Here is a 21,508-nt window from a genome sequence, read left to right on the forward strand (position 1 = left end):
AATTAGCCTCCAACTAATAAAAATAAAGGAAAAATACATAAATAAATCGTGAAAAAAAAAAAGATCTTTCCTCCTTGGGGGTCTTCATAAAACACTTTCTTCCCACTCCTTCCTGTCCTTTGTTTTTCTGGGAAACACTATTCCCCATACCTGAAATGCCTAATTTACTGGGGAGCTTTTGCATTGTTTCTCTCCCCACTGCTAAGTTTCTGACATCAGAGATCTTATCTGTCATGGAAGTTGCTGTGTTCCCAGCTTCCATGATGGGATCTTGCATGAGAAACTCCACGAACACGTGACTGAGCAAAGGGGGCTTGCTCAGGCCTCCCTCAGTCCCCCTTTCAGGTGGCCATGCCTGCCTGCCAGCTGAGAAGCGTCTTCTCCACAGTCATCTGCTGAGGTCTCCTCCTGGCCAGGGTCTGTGCCAGGACTCCTGAGTGCCGCTGTGCCCACAGCCAGCCTGCTCTCCAAAGATGCTCCCTCCAGCTGGCTGTAGGCAATTTCTGCCCGTCTTGCTGGGCCAAATAAAGGCAAGGACGCAGTCAGAGCTGAGCAGCTGCTTTAGAAAGTGCTCGAAGGAAACTGCCCAGGACAGGGGGTCACAGAAAGCAGCAGCCTCTTCTTGGGCAGCAGCTGGCTTTGCTAGCGCAGGTCCAGCTGTCAGGAGGGACCCAGCTGGAATCGCTGACAGGTCCCTCCTGCCTCACAGCAGGACTGCTGTGCCTGCCTTGTCCCTGCTTGAATGCCAGTGGCAGGTCCCCAGGAGACTGTAGCTATCTTCTGCAAATGCCCAATGAGCTGGGCCACTGGGCTGGGCACACAGGGACCTGCGCTTCTGCCAAACAGAGGGAGGAGTATCGTGGCTCAAGGATGGGCCTGTGGATCAGAGAGACCTGGACTTGTATGTTCTGCTGCTTCTTGGCAGCATCATTTTAAGAAATTATTCAGGGACTTCCCTAGTGGTCTAGTGGCTAAGATGCTGTGCTCCTAATGCAGGAGGCCTGGGTTCCATCCCTGGTTGGGGACCTAGATCCCACATGCTGCCACTAAGAGTCCACATGTGGCAATGAAGTTCCTGCGTCCTGCAACTAAGATTCAGCACAGCCAAATTAGAAAAAAAGAAAAAGCAAGAAATTATTCAGCCTTCTGTGCCTCAGTTACCTCATCTGCAAAACGGAAATAAGTCCTACATGCTGCCTTGTAGGACTATGGGGAGGATTAAATGAGATCACATCTGAAAAGACCTGGCACAGTGAAGCTCTATAAATGATAGCCCTGGTGAATTTTACACAGTCTGGGCACTTTTCCTTGCTTTCCTAGTGGTTTCAGTGGGCAAAACTTCCTGGATTCCTCCCTGGCCCAAAGCACATCTGTCCACGCCACTCATCCGTACTCATCACTCATCACTCGGCTCCTCCTTCTCCTTCTTTTTTGGTTTTGGCCACAACATGCAGCACATGGGATCTTAGTTCCCTGACGGGATTGTAACTGCGCCCCCTGCATTGGAAGGTGGATTCTTAGCCACTGGACCGCAGGCCACAGAAGTCCCTTTTCTCCTGGTTTTGCAGGCACACCCATTACCCAGTTAGGTTGGAGATGAGGAGACAGTTTCATCTGAGCTACCTGCTATACCCCAGACCCGCATCCTCTAACCCCTCGGGGCTGGCCAGTGCTGGGCTAGGTCCTTCAGTCAGTGCATGCTTGTCGTCACTTCCTGCTGCATTCACTCCCAAAGAGCTGTGTCTTAGCCCTGTGCCCTCAGGGTCAAGCCCCGACCCTCTTAAGTCTCCTGTCTGTGTGTGTATGCGTGTATGTGCTTCTGCACTGCTGTCCTGCTTCCCACGAGCCCTCAGATCCCATCTCCCTATAGAAATCCTTTCTTTCCACAGTTGAGAGGGGGGAGGTATGTCATCCCTCCCTTCCTCTCTCTGTGGGATGTCAGCCGTAGGACACCAGGACAAAGATCAGATCCTCCCACCAAAATCATTAACAACACTTCCTTGATACTGACCAGGAGTGGACCATGCACGAACTCCCTCTACCAGCACGAGATTCCCGTCCTCCTCTCTAGCCCTTAGGAAGATGTAGGCTTGCAAAGTTTGTTTCCAGAGCCAAGAAGGCCTGATGTCAGTAACATTCCCTTAAGTGGAAGCAAGCCGCTTTTAGGTATAAGTTTTCTCAGAGTGTTAAGTCTGAGTCTAAAAAGTTTATGGATGGAGTAATGAAAATTTCTGAAGCCATTGAGGCTCTACCTTTGCAGAGAGTATTTGTGTGAGTGACCTTGGCAGCTCAGATCTCCCACGCTTGTTTCTGCTCTGCTTTTTTTGTTTTCGGCAGCACCGTGTGGCTTGCAGGACTTTAGTTCTCAAATCAGGGATTGAACCTGGGCCCTGGCAGTGAAAGCACCAGGTCCTAACCACTGGCCTGCCAGGAAACTTCCCTGCTCTACTTTTAATAAGGCTTCTCAGGCTTGCTTTTAAATCAGGAACTCGATGCAGACTTCTAATGGGTGGCTGTCTGTGTTCTTTGCCTGATAGTATGTAACAAGCTGAATGGTTCTCAATGTGTAGTCCCTAGACGCGTATGCGGATCCTGCTTCAGGGGTCTATGAGGCTAAAACAACTTTTGCGATAAGATTAAAACCTTGTTTTCCTTTTATGCTGTGAGTAAATGTGTTGGCACCTCAGGATGAATTACGATATTAGTGGTCACTATTCTACACCTCCACACATTTGAAGGTTAAAAAACAAGCCAGTTTCCCTTAAAAACGCCCTTTTCGAAGCAGTAAAAAGTTTAATTGTGTTAAACCTTGACTCTTGGGCACACGACTTTTCAGCGCTCTTTGTGGCCAAACGGGAAGTGTGCCTAAGACCCTTCTATGCTACATAGGAAGGACATTAGTTGTCTGGAGGAAAAGCACCCGGGCAACTGAGTTACAAGCAGAACTGTTGTTTTTTTCTTTCATAAAACACCATTTTAACTTAAAATAATGACTAGTAAACAGATGATTCAGAGTTGGGTGTTTAGTAGACAATTTCTTGACAATAAAGAGTGAGCCTGGCACTTCAGGTAAAACAACTGACAGACATTGTGGAAGATAATAAAACCTGAGCTTCCACATGAAAATTAAAAATTTAGAAAACTTGTAACTGCCACCCAGGACTTGACAGGGTCCCCTTAATTCAAGACTTTCCTGATGAGGTCAGTGGTGACCATTAAGGGCTATGATATATGCATTTTTTTATATTGTATAATGCTATGTGTCAACATTGAGAAAAATCTGCAAAACTGAGCAAAGCAATATTTTCCAAATGACCAGTGCATTGTAAGAACATGAATCGGGGGGAAAGTCATATTCAAAATGCAAGACAGATCAGTGGATTTTAAAGTAAGAGTGTAAAGAGCCCATTGAGATGGTTTGGAGTTTCACACCACAACTAGCCTTTAAGAAACAACCACTATGTATTGGGAAAGCTGGACAGCCACGTGTAAGCCAATGAAATTAGAACACACCCTCACACCATACACAAAAATAAACTCAAACTGGCTTAACGGCTTAAATATAAGACAAGACACCATCAAACTCCTAAAGAGATCATAGGCAAAACATCCTCTGATATAAATTGTACCAATGTTTTCTCAGGTCAATCTCCCAAGGCAACAGAAATAAGAACAAAAAGAAACAAATGGGATCTAATCAAATTTATAAACTTTTTCACAGCAAAGGAAACCATAAACAAAATGAAAAGACAAACTAAGGACTGGGAGAAAATAATGGGGAGAAGATATTTGCAAATGATGTGACTGACAAGGACTTAATTTCCAAAATATACAAACAGTTCCTATAATTCAATAGCAAACCCAAACAACCCAATCGAAATACGGACAGAAGACCTAAATAGACATTTCTCCAAAGAGGACACACAGATGGCCAAGAGACACATGGAAAGATGTCCATCATCTCTAATTATTAGAGAAATGCAAATCAAAACTACAATGAATTACCACCTCACACAAGTCAGAATGGCCATCAGTAAAAAGCCTATAAATAATGAAAGCTAGAGAGGGTGTGGAGAAAAGGGAACCCTCCTACACTGTTGTGGGAATGTAAATTGGTGCAGCCACTATGAAAAACAGTATGGAGTTTCCTCAGAAAACTAAAAATAGAATTACCAGCAATCCCACTCCTGGGCATATACCCAGACAAAACTATAATTCAAAAAGATACATGCACCTATGTTCATAGCAGCACTATTTACAATAGCCAAGGCACGGAAACAGCCTAAATGTCCACTGACAGACGAATGGATAAAGACGATGTGCCACATATATACAATGAATTACTACTCAGTCATGCAAAGGAATGGAATAACGCCACCCGCAGAAGCATGGATGAACCTAGAGGTTCCCACACTAAGTGAAGTTAAGTCAAGAGAGAAAGACAAATACCATGTGATATTATTCATACATGGAATCTAAAATATTACACGAAAGAACACATCTATGAAACAGAAACAGACTCACAGACACAGAGAACATCTGTGTGGGTGCCAAGGTGGGCGGTGGGGAAGAGAAGGAATGTGAGGATGGGATTAGCAGATGCAAACTAGTATATATGGACTGGATAAGCAACAAGGTCCTACTATGTAGCGTGGGAAACTATATTCAATACCTTGTGATAAACCATAATGGAAAAGAATATGAAAAAGAATATATATATATATATGTATAACTGAATCACTTTGATGTATAGTAGAAATTAACACAACATTGTAAATCAACCATACTTCAGTGAAATTCAAAAAAAGGAAATGACTACTATGCTGTTTTGGTATATTATCAGAGAAGAATGTTCACAGTTATTTGAAAAAGCTACCAAAATTCTTTTTCCAACTACATATCTGTGTGAAGTCAGATTTTCTTCTCATAGTTCACCCAGAACATATCACAACAGAGTGAATGCTGAAGCAGATATAATAATCCAGTTTCTTCTATGACATTTATAAAACATAATGTCATTCTTCACAATGAAATTTCTTTTAGTTTGTTTTCAGAAAAGTATGCTTTTTATAGAAACATGTGATGGTATATTGTTGCCATTTTTAAATGAAATTAAAATAAATATTTTAAAATGTAATTTAAACTACAACTACTCAGTTGTAGTCTCCAATATGGTACATATCAATAGATAAAACCCACATAGACACAAGTTCTTAGAGTCCTGGAGGCTTCTGAAAAATGGAAAGGGGTCTTGGTGGTGATAAAGAATCTACCTGCCAATGCAGGAGATGCGGATTTGATCCCTGGGTTGGGAAGATCCCCTAGAGGAGGAAAAGGCAACCCACTCCAGTATTCTTGCCTGGGAAATCCCATGGACAGAGGAGCCTGGCGGGCTATAGTCTGTGGGGTCACAAAAAAGTCAGACGTGACTTAGGGATGAAATAACAACCATAACAACAACAAAAGGGGTCTTAAGACCCCCAAAGTTTAAGAATTTCTGGAATAATGGACAAGAACATAGGATTTGGAGTCAGGCTAAAGTGCTTTTTAACCCTAACTAGGCTGCTTACTAGGCTTGGAAAGTGGTTTTTACTTCTCTGAAAGTTCCTCATCACTCAAATGGGACAAGTGGCACAGTGTCCCCTATTTCTTTTAATGAAAGTATAGTTGATGTACAATACTGTATTAGTTTCAGGTATACAACATAGTGATTCAACATTTTAGCTTCAGTTCAGTTCAGTCGCTCAGTCGTGTCCGACTCTTTGCGACCCCATGGACTGCAGCACGCCAGGCCTCCCTGTCCAGCACCAGCTCCTGGAGTTTGCTCAGACTCATGTCCGTTGAGTCGGTGATGCCACAGCTTACACTTCATTAGAACGATTGTAAACTCTTGGCCACACCCCTGTGCGGCCCAGTGCGTGCTGGTAACTCACTTTGCACGCGGTGGTCCGCACCTCTTAAGCCCCTTCCCCTGCTTTCCCTCCCCAGTGGTGACCACTAGTTTCTTCTCTGCATGTGTGAGTCTGTTTCTGTTTTCTTATACGCATATACATTCATTTGTTTTGATTTTTAGATTCTACATACAAGTGAGCTCATGTACTATTTGTTTTTCTCTGACATTTCACTAAGCATAATACCCTTCATGTCCATTCACAGTGTTGCAAACGGCCTATTTCAGTGACAACCTGGGGGACTGAATGAACAGGTGCAGGTGGAGCAGAGAGGTCTCTGCTTAGCCTGACTCACCCAAGAAGAGAGAACAGAGGAGACCCACAGAGAGAAGGGCCATGGGGTGCCCACAAAGGGCTGCTCAGAGGAAGAATCGCTTCCCATTTGGATGGCCCTGCCTTGCTCTCTCCTGCTGGTTGCAGATCTGTGACCTGTGACCTTTGGAGAAACACTGTATAACTTGTTTTTTTCTCCTTCTCAGTGAATTAAGCTTAATTTCGTTTTGTAAGTTGGCAGCTCTGCCCAGTATAACTGAAGATGCCGAGGGAGCTGAAAAGCCAACCTTGGAAACACTGACTCTGGACTCAGCCAATGTCCCTGACAAGAGCCCTCCAAGCCCCGGTGTTCTGGGCCTGCCAGCTTTGCCTCTCTCTGGAGGCTGCTCCCCTGCCTTTCCTCCCCTCACCTCCCCAGATACTCTCTTTCCCCTCCAGGAGACGGCTGGGGACAGAGGGGAGGGCTGCCCTCGTTGGCAAGTTTTGGAACCCACGTCTGGCAGAGAGCAGTGCCATCATTTCCAAAGCAGGAAATCAGGTCTCCTCCCAAAGCTCTGAAGTTTATAATTATAAGCAACTATCTTTGTTATTTCAATCTTTGTTTCATGAGCTTTTGGGTAAAAACATTTGAGGGCCTGTTTTCATGGCATTTTCTTCTCTTTGACATGTCCTACTTGGCACTTAATTAGCTCAGGGAGGAGGCGTATACCTGGGTCACTTTCTGCAGCCCCCACCCCGCACGCAGCCCAGCCAAGAAAGCATGGGGCTCTCTCTGTTGCTCGTGTGAATCTCCAAGCCTGCTTCCCAGCTGGCTCAGTGTAAAGAGCCGGCTGGCTGGTGCAGGAGATGCAAGAGATGCAGATTTGATCCCTGGGTTGGGAAGATCCCCTGGGGTAGAAAATGGCAACCCACTCCAGTACTCTGGCATGGGAAATCCTGTGGACAGAGGAGCCTGGCGGGCTACAGTCAAAGAGTCGGACACAACTGAGCGACTGAACACGCGCACGCACACATCTCCTGCCCAAACTCAGGACTGACACAGGCTTTTTGTGACTATCCCAGCCTTCCTCCCATTGGGTTGGCAGTACAGGGACAGTGTCACTGAGTCTCAGGACATGCCGAGAGCCACAACACACACAGGAACCGCTCAGCTACTCTACAGCAGGGCACACTCAGGCTCCACCCCGCGAGGCGCTGGCAGAACCCAGCAGAGAAACATCCCCCCAAGGGCATGTGCTAAGCTCAACCTCAGGAGCGGGTGTGCCTGGGGCCCCGGGCAGGGAGGGCCAGCCTGACCTGCGGGTGGCGGGGTGGTCCCGGTGGGCCCGCTGGGCTTCCGCCAGCCCCTCTCCCAGCTCTGCCTACCTGCCACGATGGCCTCAGCTCGGGCAGCCCCCTTCTCTTTACCGGCTCCTTGCCCTTTAGATTCCAGCTCCATCCCCTCCCCAACCCCACCCCCAGAGCAGATTTCTCCAGTCTTCACATCCAAGGCAAATCTCCCTACTTTTGGATGTCATAGCAAATCTTGTTCCTCTTCTTTGTAGCACTTCTCACGGTTGTCACGTCACATGTGTGTCTGAGAAGACTGAGCAAATGTCAACCTTCCCCATGAAACCAGGACCCACGCGGGCAGGGGTCACACCTGTCTCGCATCACCTCCTCGGTGTGAGCAGAGTAGCTGACACACGGGGTACCCTGCGAACACGCGTGGAGGGAGTGATGAAGGGATGGGAGACGGCATGAGGCTGCTGTGTCCATCCCAGCAGGGGACGCCCGGCCGGGCCTGCACGGTGACGTGGCCATGCCTGCGAGGCCTTCCCGCCTGTGAGACTCTCGCAGCTTCCTGGGGGGCAGACATAAGGCTTTTCCCACAATAGTAAAACCCTTCACGAGGGGAACAGCCTCTCTTTCATTGAACTGGGAGCTTCTGACGAAGGAGCAACCCCCAGAGACTTAGTGTCAGTGGGGTGTAGAATAAGAAGGCTCCTGGGTGGAGACTGAGCGGAACTCAGAACTAAGATCTCTGTAAAATGAGTGGTTTTAAGTTAAAATAGAACCATATTCAAAGATGTGCTTGCTAAGCCATAGCACCTGCTGGGCTGTGTTGTGACCATTATGTGCTATTTCTGGGGTCAGACTGAGGGATTGTGGGGGAATCTATAGTTGGGAGAGTTGGACCAAAAAGAAGGATGAGCAGTGAAGAACTGATGCTTTCAAACTGTGGTGCCAGAGAAGCTCGTGAGAGCCCCTTGGATAACAAGGGGATCAAACCAGTCCATCCCAAAGGAAATCAACCTTGAATATTCACTGAAAGGACTGATGCTGAAGCTGAAGCTCCAATACTTTGGCCACCTGATGTGAAGAGTTGACTCATTGGAAAAGACCCTGATGCTGGAAAAGATAGAAGGCAGGAGGAGAAGGGGATGACAGGATGAGATGGTTGGAAGCCACCACCGATTCAACGGACATGAACTTGGGCAAACTCTGAGAGATGGAGGCCCGGCGTGCTGCAGTCTCTGGGGTTGAGAAGAGTCAGACACAACTTAGTGACTGAACAACAGCTATAGAATGCAGAGCAGGAGGCCCGGGGGCGACAGAGAACACGAGAATAGCCCTCCCGCTTGTGTTCTAGAGGGTCGTCACCGCCAGGCAGAGGTTTGGGCGGAGAGCTTCCTGGCCATGTGCGGGACGCCGCCTGAGCCCGGCCAAGGCTCCGCCTTGCGGGGACGCCTTCAGGGAGGGCACCTGCTGGCCGTCGCGCTGCAGGGGTGAAGTGTGGGCAGCGTGGGGGTGGCGTGGTACTCACAGCTCTGTCACGTCCTTGGGGATGCCTCTGGGGAGGGCTCGCAGCCCCCGGTTGCTGCAGCGCACCACGGTCTCCACACAGGCGCACGGCTCGGGGCAGCGCGGGCCCAGCTGGCAGCTGCTCTCGTCGTTGCCTGCGGGGAGCCGGCAGTGAGCGAGGCAGGGGAGGGCGAGCTCGGCCCGCTCCCTGACCCGGCTGCTACGGTGAGGGGCGCCCTCAGCTTCGAGCCAGAACTGGGGGTGAGGAGCTTGCTGGTCCCCTCCGTGGTTGAAGGGAAAGGGGAGGAGCCTGGGTTGGGAAATAGGGCTGTCTGTCTTCTCCCACGTTTATCACAAAACAAAGATGCTAAAAACTTTATTAATCAGATACTAGAAAGGGAAGCGGTCACTGTTAACCAGCTCAGGAGTAAGCCAAATGGGGACTTCCCTGGCAGGCCTGTGGTTAAGACTCTGTGCTTCTACCGCAGGGGTGAGGGTCTGACCCCTGCTAGGGCGACCAAAGGAGTAAGCCAAGCTGACCGAAGGGGTGGTCCTGGGGGGGCAGGCCTGTCCATTCCCCCCACCCCTCCTGTTCTCCACATCTTCCACTACACAATCCCTCTGGGGTGGTGACTGTGTCCCCAGCCCCCATTATACCTGAACCTCAGTTAATTTACAAACCAGGTCGTCCATCTCTAGTTACCTAAAATTGACCCAATAAAAACCGTGCTGGCCTGAACTTATGCAAAGAAACATGTGTCTCTGTAATCCTAACGCTCAAAGCCTTGGATCTTCAGGTGTGGTACTGCCTAGCTCAGGACAGGAATTTCCCAGAAGCTCATCTTGAAGTCTGTTTCTCATGAGCACCTGCTCTGAGCCTCATGATGATGCAGGCAGGAAAACTGCAGGCCAGGGCTCCCATGTACAGTTGTGTAGGTGGCGTACTGCTCAAGGGTGCCCCATCATCTAACAGGTACCAAACTCACTGTGGATACAGCAGACTAGGATATCTGGTTCAAGAGTGTCTTCAGACATGGCCACAAAGTATCTTGCTTTAACAAAAGCAGTATCTTACAACAGATTTCTAACTGATGGAAGTCTTAAGATCGTTAGAAAGAAGCAACTGTTTTTAATTTGCATGATGGAGCTGTGTCGGCCAGGAAGCAGGCCTGTAGAGGCTTTCAGAGCTCCTGCTGCCCGCTGAGGGCAGAGGAGACTCAGATTTCAGGGGTCCTGACCTGCAGTTACCCTTGCTCACACCTCCCTTCTCTCCTTGCTTCCTTACCTGGCCCGGCCCTGCCCCCAGCCTCCTCACCGTCACAGGTGAAGTCCTGGATGGCCACGTCCTGGATGGGAATCTCTTTGAGGAAGAAGGGCTTCTGGCACCGGGGGTTCCCGCTGACTATCCGTCTCTTCCTCAGCCACTTCCCGAGCCAGGCCAGGTGGCAGTTGCAGTTGAAGGGGTTGGAGAGCAGGTTTCTGGGAGGAGAAAAGGCCCCCTCTGAGTGCTCAGCGTCTCTCCTGGTCCCAGAAGGGTTGGTCCTGGGACCCAGGTCTGCAAGCCTAGAACCTGGCTCTCCAGGAAGGCCTGCTTCCAGTGCAGGGGAATCAGGAAAGAAGAAGAAAGTCTGGAAAAGGAAGCCAGACTCTTCTAAATCCCAGGGGCGGTCTTTGCAAGGATCTCATGCTAGACCTCTGCCGACAGACAGGACTCCGTCTCCCGCGATGCCCTCCCTTGTTTAATGGGCTTTACCTGTATGGACCAACTCAATTTCTCACACTCAAAAGCCTTCAGTTGAAGCTGCTCCTCCAGTCTGGAATGTTCTCTACCACGTGCCTGGCTGGTCCCTCAGCTTAAACGACCCCTCCCCAAAGAAGCCCTGGGCTTCCCAGCTGGGGGGAGTGATAAAGAATCCGTCTACCATGCAGGAGACGTGGGTTTGATCCCTGGGTTTGGAGGATCCCCTGGAGGAGAGCATGGCAACCCACTCTAGCACTCTTGCCAGGGAAATCCCATGGACAGAGGCGCCTGGTGGGCTGCCGTCCATGGGGTCGCAGAGTCAGACACGACGGAAGCGATTGAGGACACGAAGAAGCCCCTCATCTCAAGGGAAGTGGGAAGTTCTGCCCTGTTCTGTTCTCACTTCAGTCGCCTGCATTTCCTCCACAGCACACGTCAGAGCCGATGATGCCTCCCTCCTCGGACTCGCTGAGAGGAGGGACCAGGCCTGTCCGTCCTGCTCTGTGCCTCCAGGAGCCAGCAGGACATCAGCATGGGCACTTGACACATATCTGTCAGACGCGATGATGGACGGACAAGGGTTGGAATGGGGCTGAGTGCTTTATAAACCCATTCTCTTATTCAGACTTGTCATAGCAACCCTAGGAAGGACGTGACATGATTCTCACTTCACAAATGAGGGACACAGAACGTAGGGAGGTTGAAGAACAGGGCCCGAGAGCCCCCGAGGGGCTGCGGTTTGACATGGCAGTTCAGGGCTTGGGAGTCGGTCCTTCCTGGGGTTGACTCTGGCTCTGAGAGTCAGCAACTGTGAGAAGACGGGTAAGCTCCTCCTCCTGACGGAGTCGGTTCCCTCCTTGCTCTGTGACCCTAGCCCTCTGGGTGTCTTTTGTGGTTATGGATTCCCAGGGTGGAGGCATCCAGGAGAGGTGAGAAGTGGGCTGAAATAAACCGACCCACCCACCCTGCTAGTTCCTTACCCATTGTCCTCCATGTTGATGTCACTCATTCATTCAACTCATTCACTTGTTCAACAATTATAGAAAGGGTATTACTGAGTGTCAGGCTCAGATGTACGCAGTGAGGATAGAGCAGTGAACCAAACCGTCATATATCCCTGTTCTTCTTCCTTCTGGAACTTATATTCCAGCTGGTGGGAGGCAGATAGTTTCTGATTAAGAATACTGGAGTGGGGAGCCATTACCTTTTCCAAGGGATCTTCCTGACCCAGGGATTGAACCGTGTCTCCTGCACTGTGGGTAGATTCATTACCATCGGAGCCAGCCGGGAAGCCCAACCACAGAAAGTGTAGTGCGTTAGGGAACGGTCAGTGCTATGGAAAACAACTAGAAAAGCAGGGCTGGAGGAACCGGGGGGTGGGGAGGGGTGACGGCAGAGGGGGGGAACGGGGCCAGGGCCCAGGCAACTGACACCTGAGCCAGGGCAGGGAGGAGGGGAGAGGGCAGGGAGAAGGGCTTCGCAGGCAGGGGGAGCAGCAGTGCCAAGCTCTCAGGTGGGAGTGGGCCTGGGGCCTGGGCAGAACAATGAGAGGGCCGATGGGACTGAGGGACTTGATGGAGAGGGCCTTTAGCACATTCTGGAATTTGGCTTTTATTCCCAGCTAGGTCAGTGTCTGGGATCGTGAACATGGGCAGCTACAGGAGATGCAGGAATAGCTTTCTCTTCTGTCTACCAAAGGGTCTTTGGAGAAAAGAAGAGAGGGAAAAAAGAGCGAGCAACTAAGGGTAACAGAGCCACACGGAAATATGATGGACAGCCATAAAAGCTGACACACGCTGAACACTTTCCCTATCTCAGGGCCCTGCTGTGCATTTTGCAAATATTAACAGACTCCATCCTCAAAACAGTCCCATGAGGATTATGAGAAGTGACAACAGAAGCACAGAGAGGTGAAGCAACTTTTCCAAGGTCACATGGCTGACATGAGGTAGAGCTAGGATTTGGAGCCAGAAAATTTGGCTCGAGAGTCCGAAGTTTTCACCATTATTCTAGACAGCCTCCCTTAGCAATGCAGTGAATTTTGTGGGCAGGAACACTCATCCAGAAAGCTAGATTCCAACTGGTTCTGATACACATTTAAGCAGTCAGTGACATCACTTAAAAAAATCCCTGTCAGATCATGTCACTGGCCTGCTTAAAACCTTTGCTGGATTCCTAACATGCTCTGGTTAGAAACCAAACGGCCCACAGCTGTCCTGCAGCCTGGCCCCGGCCTCCCCTCCAGCCTTGCCCGCTCTGTATATGACCATGTCAGGCATTGCCCAGGCCTGCATCTCTGCTCTGCTTTAACCCAGGGCCTTTGCACATGCTCTTCCCAATGAAGGACATGCACTTTCCACTTCCTTGAACAAGCTAATTCGCACTTACCTTCCAGAACATAGCTCCAGAGTTCCTTGACAAGGCCCATGTTAGGTTTTCATATCACTGTGGGCCTTTGATCTGTGGCAGCTCACTATGCTCTGAGCGCCAGGAAGCAGGGCCCACATCTGTGCCTCCTTAACATTTAATGGTGCCTGGCACATGGAGGGAGCCTGACACATGTTTAAGTTGACAGATGGAGAGATGACTTTGGGTCAGACAGTCAGGCGCTGAGAGGGGAGAGGGGTGCAGGAGAGGTACCCAGGGTGAGTGTGCGGTGGGTCCAGGGAGACTTACATGGTGGATAGGGAGACAAGTGTGGTGAAGGCTCCGGGCGTGATGGTGGTGATCCGATTGTCGTAGAGAGAGAGCAGCCTCACTGAGCTCAGGCCAGCAAAGGTGTCATTGCTCACACAGCTGATCAGGTTACTTCTTAGCATCCTGCAGGGAGAGGGGTGTGGTCTTTCCCTCCCACCCTCTCCGTGTGCGTGTGTATGTGTGTGTCTGTGTGTGTCTGTGTGTGTGTGTCTGTGAGTGTGTGTCTGTGAGTGTGTATGAGTGTGTCTGTGAGTGTGTGTGTGTCTGTGAGTGTGTTTGTGTGTGTGTGTGTGTGTGTTGGGGGTGCATGCTAAGTTCTTTTCCATTCAGGGCTGGGAAATGCCTAACATCTCTCTGGTGAAAGGAAGGAAAGGATTCCACCGCACCGCCCATGCCAGCGCCTGGCCCCACCGGCTCCCGCCAGCCCTCACTGGTCCGGCCCCGGCCTCTCCAGCTCCCTCCCTCTGGCCTCGGCCCAGGTCCCAGGGACTCACAAGGTCTTGAGGCCACTGAGGCCGCGGAACATGCGCCCATGCACCGTTTCCAGCTGGTTCCCCGTCAGCATCAGCTCCTGCACGCTGGCCGCACCGTCAAATGCGCCCTCCCTCACCTCCTTGATCCTGTTGTTACTCAAATTTCTGGAGGGAGGGACAGAACAGGTCAGGACTCAGGGCGGGAACAGCCAGCTCTGCAGCCACGTGGTGACTCTGGGGTGCCCCCAGGACTGAGGACTGCCTGGGGGAGGCTCCATCTTGAGCTTCCTGACCTTCGGTCTTCAGCACCTGTGCCCCAGGAAGCAGGGAGCCCAGACCCACATGGGGTGGGTGGGGAGGTTACCTTCGTGAAATAGACTGTGTAGTGTTTGAAGTCTTTCAGTACAATTCTCTTTTCTGTGCCCCGGGGGACTGGCAGACTTAAAATGGTTCTCAAACTTATTTTCTCTCTTTAAAAGATACTCTCACTAAGTAGTGATGCTCAAGAGGAGAGCAGGCAAAAAATATCAAACATGCCTACTCTCTGTAGGGGTGAGGCATTTGTAGAACCTTCCGCTCTTCATCATGTGAGATTCCCGATATAAACGGACGCTTTCTACTTATTACCTCTTGTGCGCTTATTATGTACTAGGCACCATGTGAGGGGTTTGGCCAACAGAATCACATCAAATCCTCAAAATAATGGCCATCAGGTGAATATTATTTTTATCATTGTCTTATTTTCTGGATGAGGTGACTGAGATTCAGAGAGGTTAGGTAACCTGCCCACAGTCACACAGCTGAGAGCAGTGGGATTGAAGTTCAGGCATTTAAGCATGTATAAAAGCCTCCAGCGAACTGCTTTTCCTAACTGGATATTCTTTTGGTGATGTGGATGCCCACCCCTTCTATCAGGGCTCTGCAGGATTCAGGGTTTGGGACACCGTGTTTTCCTAAGCGGGCTCAGTCCTATTAAGCCACTTCCGATTCCGCTCTGGAGCTCAGACAGCAGGCTCTTCCCTGCTACGGCCAACACCACGAGGCAGGGTGTATGGGAGAGCTGAGAGGCAGGCAGGTGCTATGGAGCTGTAGGTGCCGTGAGGGGAAGGGCTTCTCCTAGGCCACTCAAATGCTCAGGCCTCAACGGCAGCCCTGGCTGGCTGGCTGGAATGGAAAGGGGTGGGTTTACAGGAGCTGAATGAAGAATCCAGCCTCCTCAGCGAACAGCCTGGGGGACCTTATTCTATGACCGGGAGACTCGTAGGTGGACTCGGAGTTGCTGACTGGCCGAGTGCCTTGAGCTTGTTAGAACCGAGGGCTGGTGAGACAGACAGCTGGCCCACTGCCTTGCTGGACACACCGAGGCCCGGGGCAGGGAGGACACTGCTCCTGGGCCCAGAGCACCGAAGGGAAGACAGCACTCCACGGGTCCCTGGTTCTACTGCTTCTCTCAAGGGCCCTCCTCGCGGAACCTGGGGCTGACCCATGGCCCCCCACCCCGTAGGGATGTGTGAGTGCAAGCTAAGTCACTCTGTTGTGTCCAGCTCTCTGCGACACTATGGACCATGGCCCGCTAGGCTCCTCTGTCCACGGTATTCTCCAGACAAGAATACTGAAGTGGGTAGCCATGCCTCCTCCAGGGAATCCTCCCGACCCAGGGATTGAACTCGCAGCTCTTTTGTCTCCTGCATTGGCAGGCGGGCTCTTTATCACTGGCACCACCTGGGAAGCCCCATGGGGATGGTTCAGGGCAACTGAAATTCAGCTGGGCACCCTGCGGCTCAGTGCAGGCTGCTTGCCCCCTTCACATGCAGGCACTGGGTCTGCCGGGGTGGCCGTGCCCACAGCCGTGTACAGGCATCAAGGAAACAGTTCCCACGGTCGCAGCGTCTGCTTCCTCCGTGCTCCCAGTCAAGGCCTTTCTCACTTCCCCTCTTCCATCCTGCTGAGAAAACGGGTTCCAATGCTCCTCTAACCACTCCCCCAAGATCTGAGCGAGCTGGGAGATTCTCAGACTAGATTTTTGCTCCCTGCCTGACTCTTCTGAAACTCAGCTGGTTTCCTTATAAATCCTGGTAGTTTGGTCCATGAGAACCCAGAAGTGAAAGTCACACACAGGGGAGACTTCAAATTACCCCCAAATTTGACATGAGAGGAGAGAGAAAGGCTCTCCCAGCAGCTTCTCCTCCAGCTCCAGAGAGTTCAGTTTCTTGGGGAACTCAAGTAGACAGGGCGGGAAGTGAAGATGAGTTTCGGCAGCTAGCAAGCGGGAGGTTCCTGCTTCCTGACATTTGTTTCTTTAAATGAGCAGAATTAACATCATGCTGCTATAAGGTTTGCGAATTGGATTTCCTCAGGCTGGGAGAATGGAAAACATAAGGAGGGAAAAAAAAGGGGACAGAATTTTCCAAAAGACCTGGATGCTGCCCTCTCTCCATCCAGGCAGCTTCGGCTGAGGGACAGGGACAGAGGGACTCAGGGCAAGTGCCGCAGTCAGCCAGCACCTCGGGGCTTTGTGAGAGCTCCGTCTTCCCTGGTGGCCCAGACAGGAAAGAGTCTGCCCCCAAGGTGGGAGACCGGGGATCCATCCCTGGGTCAGGAAGGTCCCCTGGAGAAGGAAATGTCTACCCACTACAACATTCTTGCCTGGGAAATGCCATGGACAGAGGAGCCTGGCGGGTTACAGTCCATGGGGTCACAGAGAGTCGGACATGACTGAGCAATTAACACACACAGACACACACACACACACCATCTTATTCTCAGAGGATTATCTTCCTGAAGACACCCCTGATCCCAGGAAACCCCCAAATGCAAAACTCGGGCCACAGCGGGAGTCTCTCACCATTTCATCTCTGCAGACCACCTGAAGGATGACTGCTTCATCATGGCTTTGACCGCACCGAGGATGGGGGTCTCACACCTGAAAGGACCCAGCCCCAGAAATCCCTGCCCCAGGCCAGGGTGGGTTCAGGACACAGTGAGTGCTCGGCTGCACTGCCTCTCCAAGCTGCTGGGTGTACTTTTAAACCCTGTTCTCATTCTTCCCAAGAGACACTGAGGCCATTCTAGGCTAGGGGATTCACTCTGGAAAGCCCCTGTCTGGGAAGGAAAGCTCGGGCTTCTTCTAGGACCCTGTCTCTTCAGCTTTGTAGGACATCCCATAAACCATGGCAACATGCAGTGTGTTAGTCACTCAGCCGTTTCTGACTCTTTGGATTGTAGCCCACCAGTCTCCTCTGTCTGTGGAATTCTCCAGGCAAGAATACTGGAGTGGGTTGCCATTCCCTTTTCCAGAAAGCATCGGTAATCCTATGTAAAGTCCGTCCTGTATGGAGAAGCAGTGGGGAGAGAGCTACGTGGATTTTTGTGGAAGCTGAGTATGCCGGGTCATGGTTGAGCAGTACATTGGCACTGTGTGGGTTGGTGAGGTCCTGTCCACCTCCTGAGGGACCTCTCCCTTCCCCTGAGGTGGAAATTCTACTTCAAGCTGGGGTTACAAGCTCAAATGTCCCAGGGTCCAGGCAGGTAAACGTCAGAAACAAGCCCCGTGGGGACAGCAGTGATCAAGAAAGTGTGTCCCAGCTAAGGGGGCAGCCGCTCCTCAACTCAGCTCAACTAGAGCCATTTGGGAACATGGGCTGTTTTGCCAGATCTTCTGGTTTCCCAAAGGATGCTAGGAATCCACATTTATTTTTCTGTGGAAACTCCTGATTTTTAAAAGAGGGTGTGCGTGTATGCTATGTCGCTTCAGTTCTGTCCAACTCTTTGCGACCCTGTGGACAGTAGCCTCCCAGGCGCCTCTGTCCATGTGATTCTCCAGGTAAGAATACTGGAGTGGGTAGCCACGCCCTCCTCCAGTGGATTTTCCCAATCCAGGGATTGAACCCACGTCTCCAGCATCTCTTGCACTGTCAGGCATGATCTTTACCACTAGCACCACCTGGGAAGCCTAGCAATTAGTTCTTATTAAAAACACAGTCCCCACCACCAAGTCCACCCATGGGTAACTGATTTTGGCTAGAGGGGTGCTAGGTTTCAGTCTCTGCTTAAGATGTCCTCTCAGTCTAAGAACTGACCTGAAATTCACCTGAGAGAAGTCATGACCCTGCTCTGAAGGCGCGGTCACCTGAAAAGCTTCTCCGAGCTCCCACAGTCCTGATAACCCTTGTGGGGAACAGCTCACAGCTTTTCTGTGTATCCCGTAGCATAAGTGATCCATATGCAATCTCATTTTCCCCACCAGACAGGAAAGGACACAGAGGCTAGGAGAGTGTGGAGAGACACCGCAGAGGCCAGAGTCCTGGCCGTTGTCGGCCCCCTTCTGCTCTCCTGCCGTCAGGATGCCGCCGTCCAGACCACAGCCTGAGCGCACTGGTCCCACAGACCCCGGGGAGGCCACGCAGACTCGGTCACAGACACAGCTGGCTGCAGCCACTCTGAGGGGCAGAACTCCAGCACCTCATCGGGGTGTGGGGTGGTGATGGGTCCCAGCAGATGAGGTCTGTTTACTTAAAAACAGCTGACATCAGGACTTGCCCAGTGATCCAGTGGCTAAGACTCCACACTCTCAGTGCAGGGGGCCTGGGTTTGATTCCTCATCAGGGAACTAGATCCTATATGCTGCAACTAGGAGTTCTCAGGCCTGAACTAAAGACCCTACATGCCTCAACTAAAAGGTTCCATGTACTAAGATCCAAAGAAAAGAAAATAAAATACCCATCACATAAGCTTTGTTCAGGCAAGGCTTCTAATGCTATTGGTTGTGAGTGCAATAAATAAATAAATAAAATAAAATTATTTTAAATAAGCGGTTGCAGCTGGTCGTCTTTGGGACCGGATCTGCCCTACTGGGACACTTGCTTGGTGGGCTGGCACTAACACATACGTGGGTTTAGGCACACACGCACTCACAGCGTTTACTGCCTTGAGACAGTGCTTGCAATCCCAGCTGACCCGCACTGTCACTACTCTTGGCTCCCGGCCTGACTTTTAAACTTGGACAAGTTTCTTTCTGTGTTTCAGCTTCCTCATTTGGGAAATCAAGCAATCTCAAAGCTGTTGTGTTTTTCCTAGTGAGGGGTAAATGCATGAATATCAGTACAGTTCGGCACAGAGTACAGTGATTAGTAACTGTGATTGGCCATTATTATCATTGTTGCCTTGCACCCACCGCCTTTTCACACGGGGTCGTAAGTATTTGAGTTTGCAACTCCTGTTTTAAATGTATAACCATCTACTCTAGGTCACTCAACCCAGATGTCCTCTTTCTTTCTGTCTTCCAGCACTTTCTCACCATAGTCCCACGGTCAGAGGACATGTCTTTCCCCTTATCTTTTACACTTCTTTTTACAAAATTCGTTTTAATTAGAGTATAGTTGCTTTACGATGTTATGTTCATTTCCGCTGTGCAGCAAGGTGAGTCAGGCCTACAGACACACACGTCCCCTCTTGTTTGAATTTCCTTCCCAGTCAGGTCACCACAGAATACTGAGAAGAGTTCCTTGTGCTGTAGAGTAGGTTCTCATTAGTTACCCATTTTATACACAGTAGCCTTACACTTCTGATCTTCATCATAACTTACAAGGAAAGTGGATTTATCTCTATTATGCAAATAAATACATTAAAGTCCAGAAAGGCTAAGGGCATTCCTGGAGTGACACAGCAGGGGAGGGGCAGAGTTGAACTCAGAACAAATGCAGATCTGCCTGCTCTTCCCCTACACCTGGATTTCTGGCTGCTCTCAGGAAGGAAATATTTGGCAGCCCCGACCCTCCTCCCAGCATGGTAAATGCCAGGATGAGCTGCGTGCCACCTGTCTCCTCTGGTGAGAGCTCAGCTCACATGAAGCCACAGTCCCCGCTCCTCCCTTTTGCTGCGTGGACACTGAGGCTGTGCCGTCTTAGCTGTGGCACGTGAACTCTTTGTTGCAGCATGTGGGATCTAGTTCCCCGAGCAGGGACTGAACCTGGGTCCCCAGCATTGGGAGCACGCAGTCTTAGTCACAAGACGAGCAGGAAATTTGGGGTTGAATATGAAAGGACATGTCCTGGCAAGTGATGGGTGATGTCTGTGGTGGGTTCCTGAAGCTAGAGGTGGGCTTGACCACCCGGACGGCTGCGGTCCTCCCCAGGACCCGCATGAGCCCTCCCTCCTCTGCCCCGTCAGTTCCTGCCTCTCCACTGCTCCCAGTCAGAGGGCGGTCCTGAAACCAGGCCACATGGCAATTGCAGGCAGGGAGGGAGGGACAAGGCCTGACTAGCTTTGATGGGGTTCAGATGCTGCACAGGGCAGGGTAAGTCTCTTTCCTTCTTGCCTGAAGGGGACCGATATGATGGGTGGAGAGCAACATAAAATAAGGGTTACAATTAATTCTCATTACTCATCATGCTTCATTGCTACAAAGTCACTAGGCAAGATGAATTAGTGAGTGCTGAACCATTGCTTCTAGGGGAAATTGAGGGGTAGGTCCCTGTGAGCCCCTGGTCACAATATTTTTGTTACCCGATCAATACATAACCTTGTTTGATGCATGTTTCTGTTTAAAGACATCTTGTTGGATATATATTGTTGATTTGTTTACATTGTACTCACAACCAATAGTACTGTAAGTCTTGCCTGAACAAAGCTGATGTAACAAGTATTTTCTCTGTAAAGCACACAGCCCTTCTGGACTATGCTTTAGGTCCATTTTAAACAGTGAAATCACCTACAAAAGCACAAATATGCAAAAAAATGTGGCACTAAATACACTGTGGATTGGACACTTGTTTATAGTCTGGGAGCTGAAACAAGAACTCAGAGCGTGGCCTTTTTCTGTTTCAGCTGAGGGCATGCATGTAGGGTGACTCAAATTTTTTGCTGCTCTGTGTTTAGGAATGACCATGAAAACATATGTGTATGGATTTTGAGATTACAAATAAATGTTAGCAAACACAGGGTCTGTGAATAATGAGACTACGACCGTATTTCCTCTGTTCCAGAGGCAGACCCAAACTCAGGCTGGGAGGTGTGGAGGATGTGGTGCAGGTGGGAGCAGGGTCAAGGAGAAGGGAAGTAGATGGTGAAGGGGCCCCTGGCCGTGCTGGCACGTCTACGGGGGAACCTGGGGAAGGGAAGGTGGGGAGCGCGTCCAGCTGTGTACCAGTGTGATCACGGATGAAGGAGGTGAGGCAGCTGGTGTTTCTGCTCCAATGGGTCAGACCCACATGGAGGCCCTTAGAGTCTATCTAAAACCAGACCTTCCAACTGTCATCTCATAAAAATTACTATAGCCCATGGGGTTGCAAAGAGTCAGACATGACAGCGACTAACACATGCACCCTAGGTCCCCTTATCTCACTGCTGGTCCTCAGTAGAGTCCCTTGCATCACCCCTTGGGGGTAGATGATGAGTGCAGAGTAGGGGGCAGGGGTGAGCAGAGGAGAGAGGGGCTGAGGCTCAGGGGCTGTGCAGAACGCATGCTCTGGCTCTGCATGGCCCTGTCTCAGCGTTCTGCTTCCTGGGACGTGACGGGGGGAGACTGAGATGGGCCAGAGCAGAGGGACATGAAGGCACTGCTGCCCTGATGCTCTGCTCCAGTCTACCAA

General features: G+C 50.5%; 1 protein-coding gene across 2 annotated transcripts in view; it reads right to left on the reverse strand.

The window, feature by feature from the left end:
* SLIT3 (slit guidance ligand 3) overlaps window positions 1–21,508 on the reverse strand; it is a 717,262-nt gene that overhangs the window by 84,420 nt on the left and 611,334 nt on the right. For both annotated transcript variants that reach the window (XM_043488926.1, XM_043488927.1), the window contains exons 17-20: window positions 13,941–14,084; window positions 13,426–13,569; window positions 10,324–10,487; window positions 9,031–9,163 (exon numbers count right to left, since the gene is read on the reverse strand). In XM_043488926.1, coding sequence (XP_043344861.1) covers window positions 9,031–9,163; window positions 10,324–10,487; window positions 13,426–13,569; window positions 13,941–14,084 — 585 coding nt within the window. The remainder of the gene's footprint in view (window positions 1–9,030; window positions 9,164–10,323; window positions 10,488–13,425; window positions 13,570–13,940; window positions 14,085–21,508) is intronic.

Source organism: Cervus canadensis, chromosome 16, assembly GCF_019320065.1.
Source record: "Cervus canadensis isolate Bull #8, Minnesota chromosome 16, ASM1932006v1, whole genome shotgun sequence".
NCBI classification, from domain to species: domain Eukaryota; kingdom Metazoa; phylum Chordata; class Mammalia; order Artiodactyla; family Cervidae; genus Cervus; species Cervus canadensis.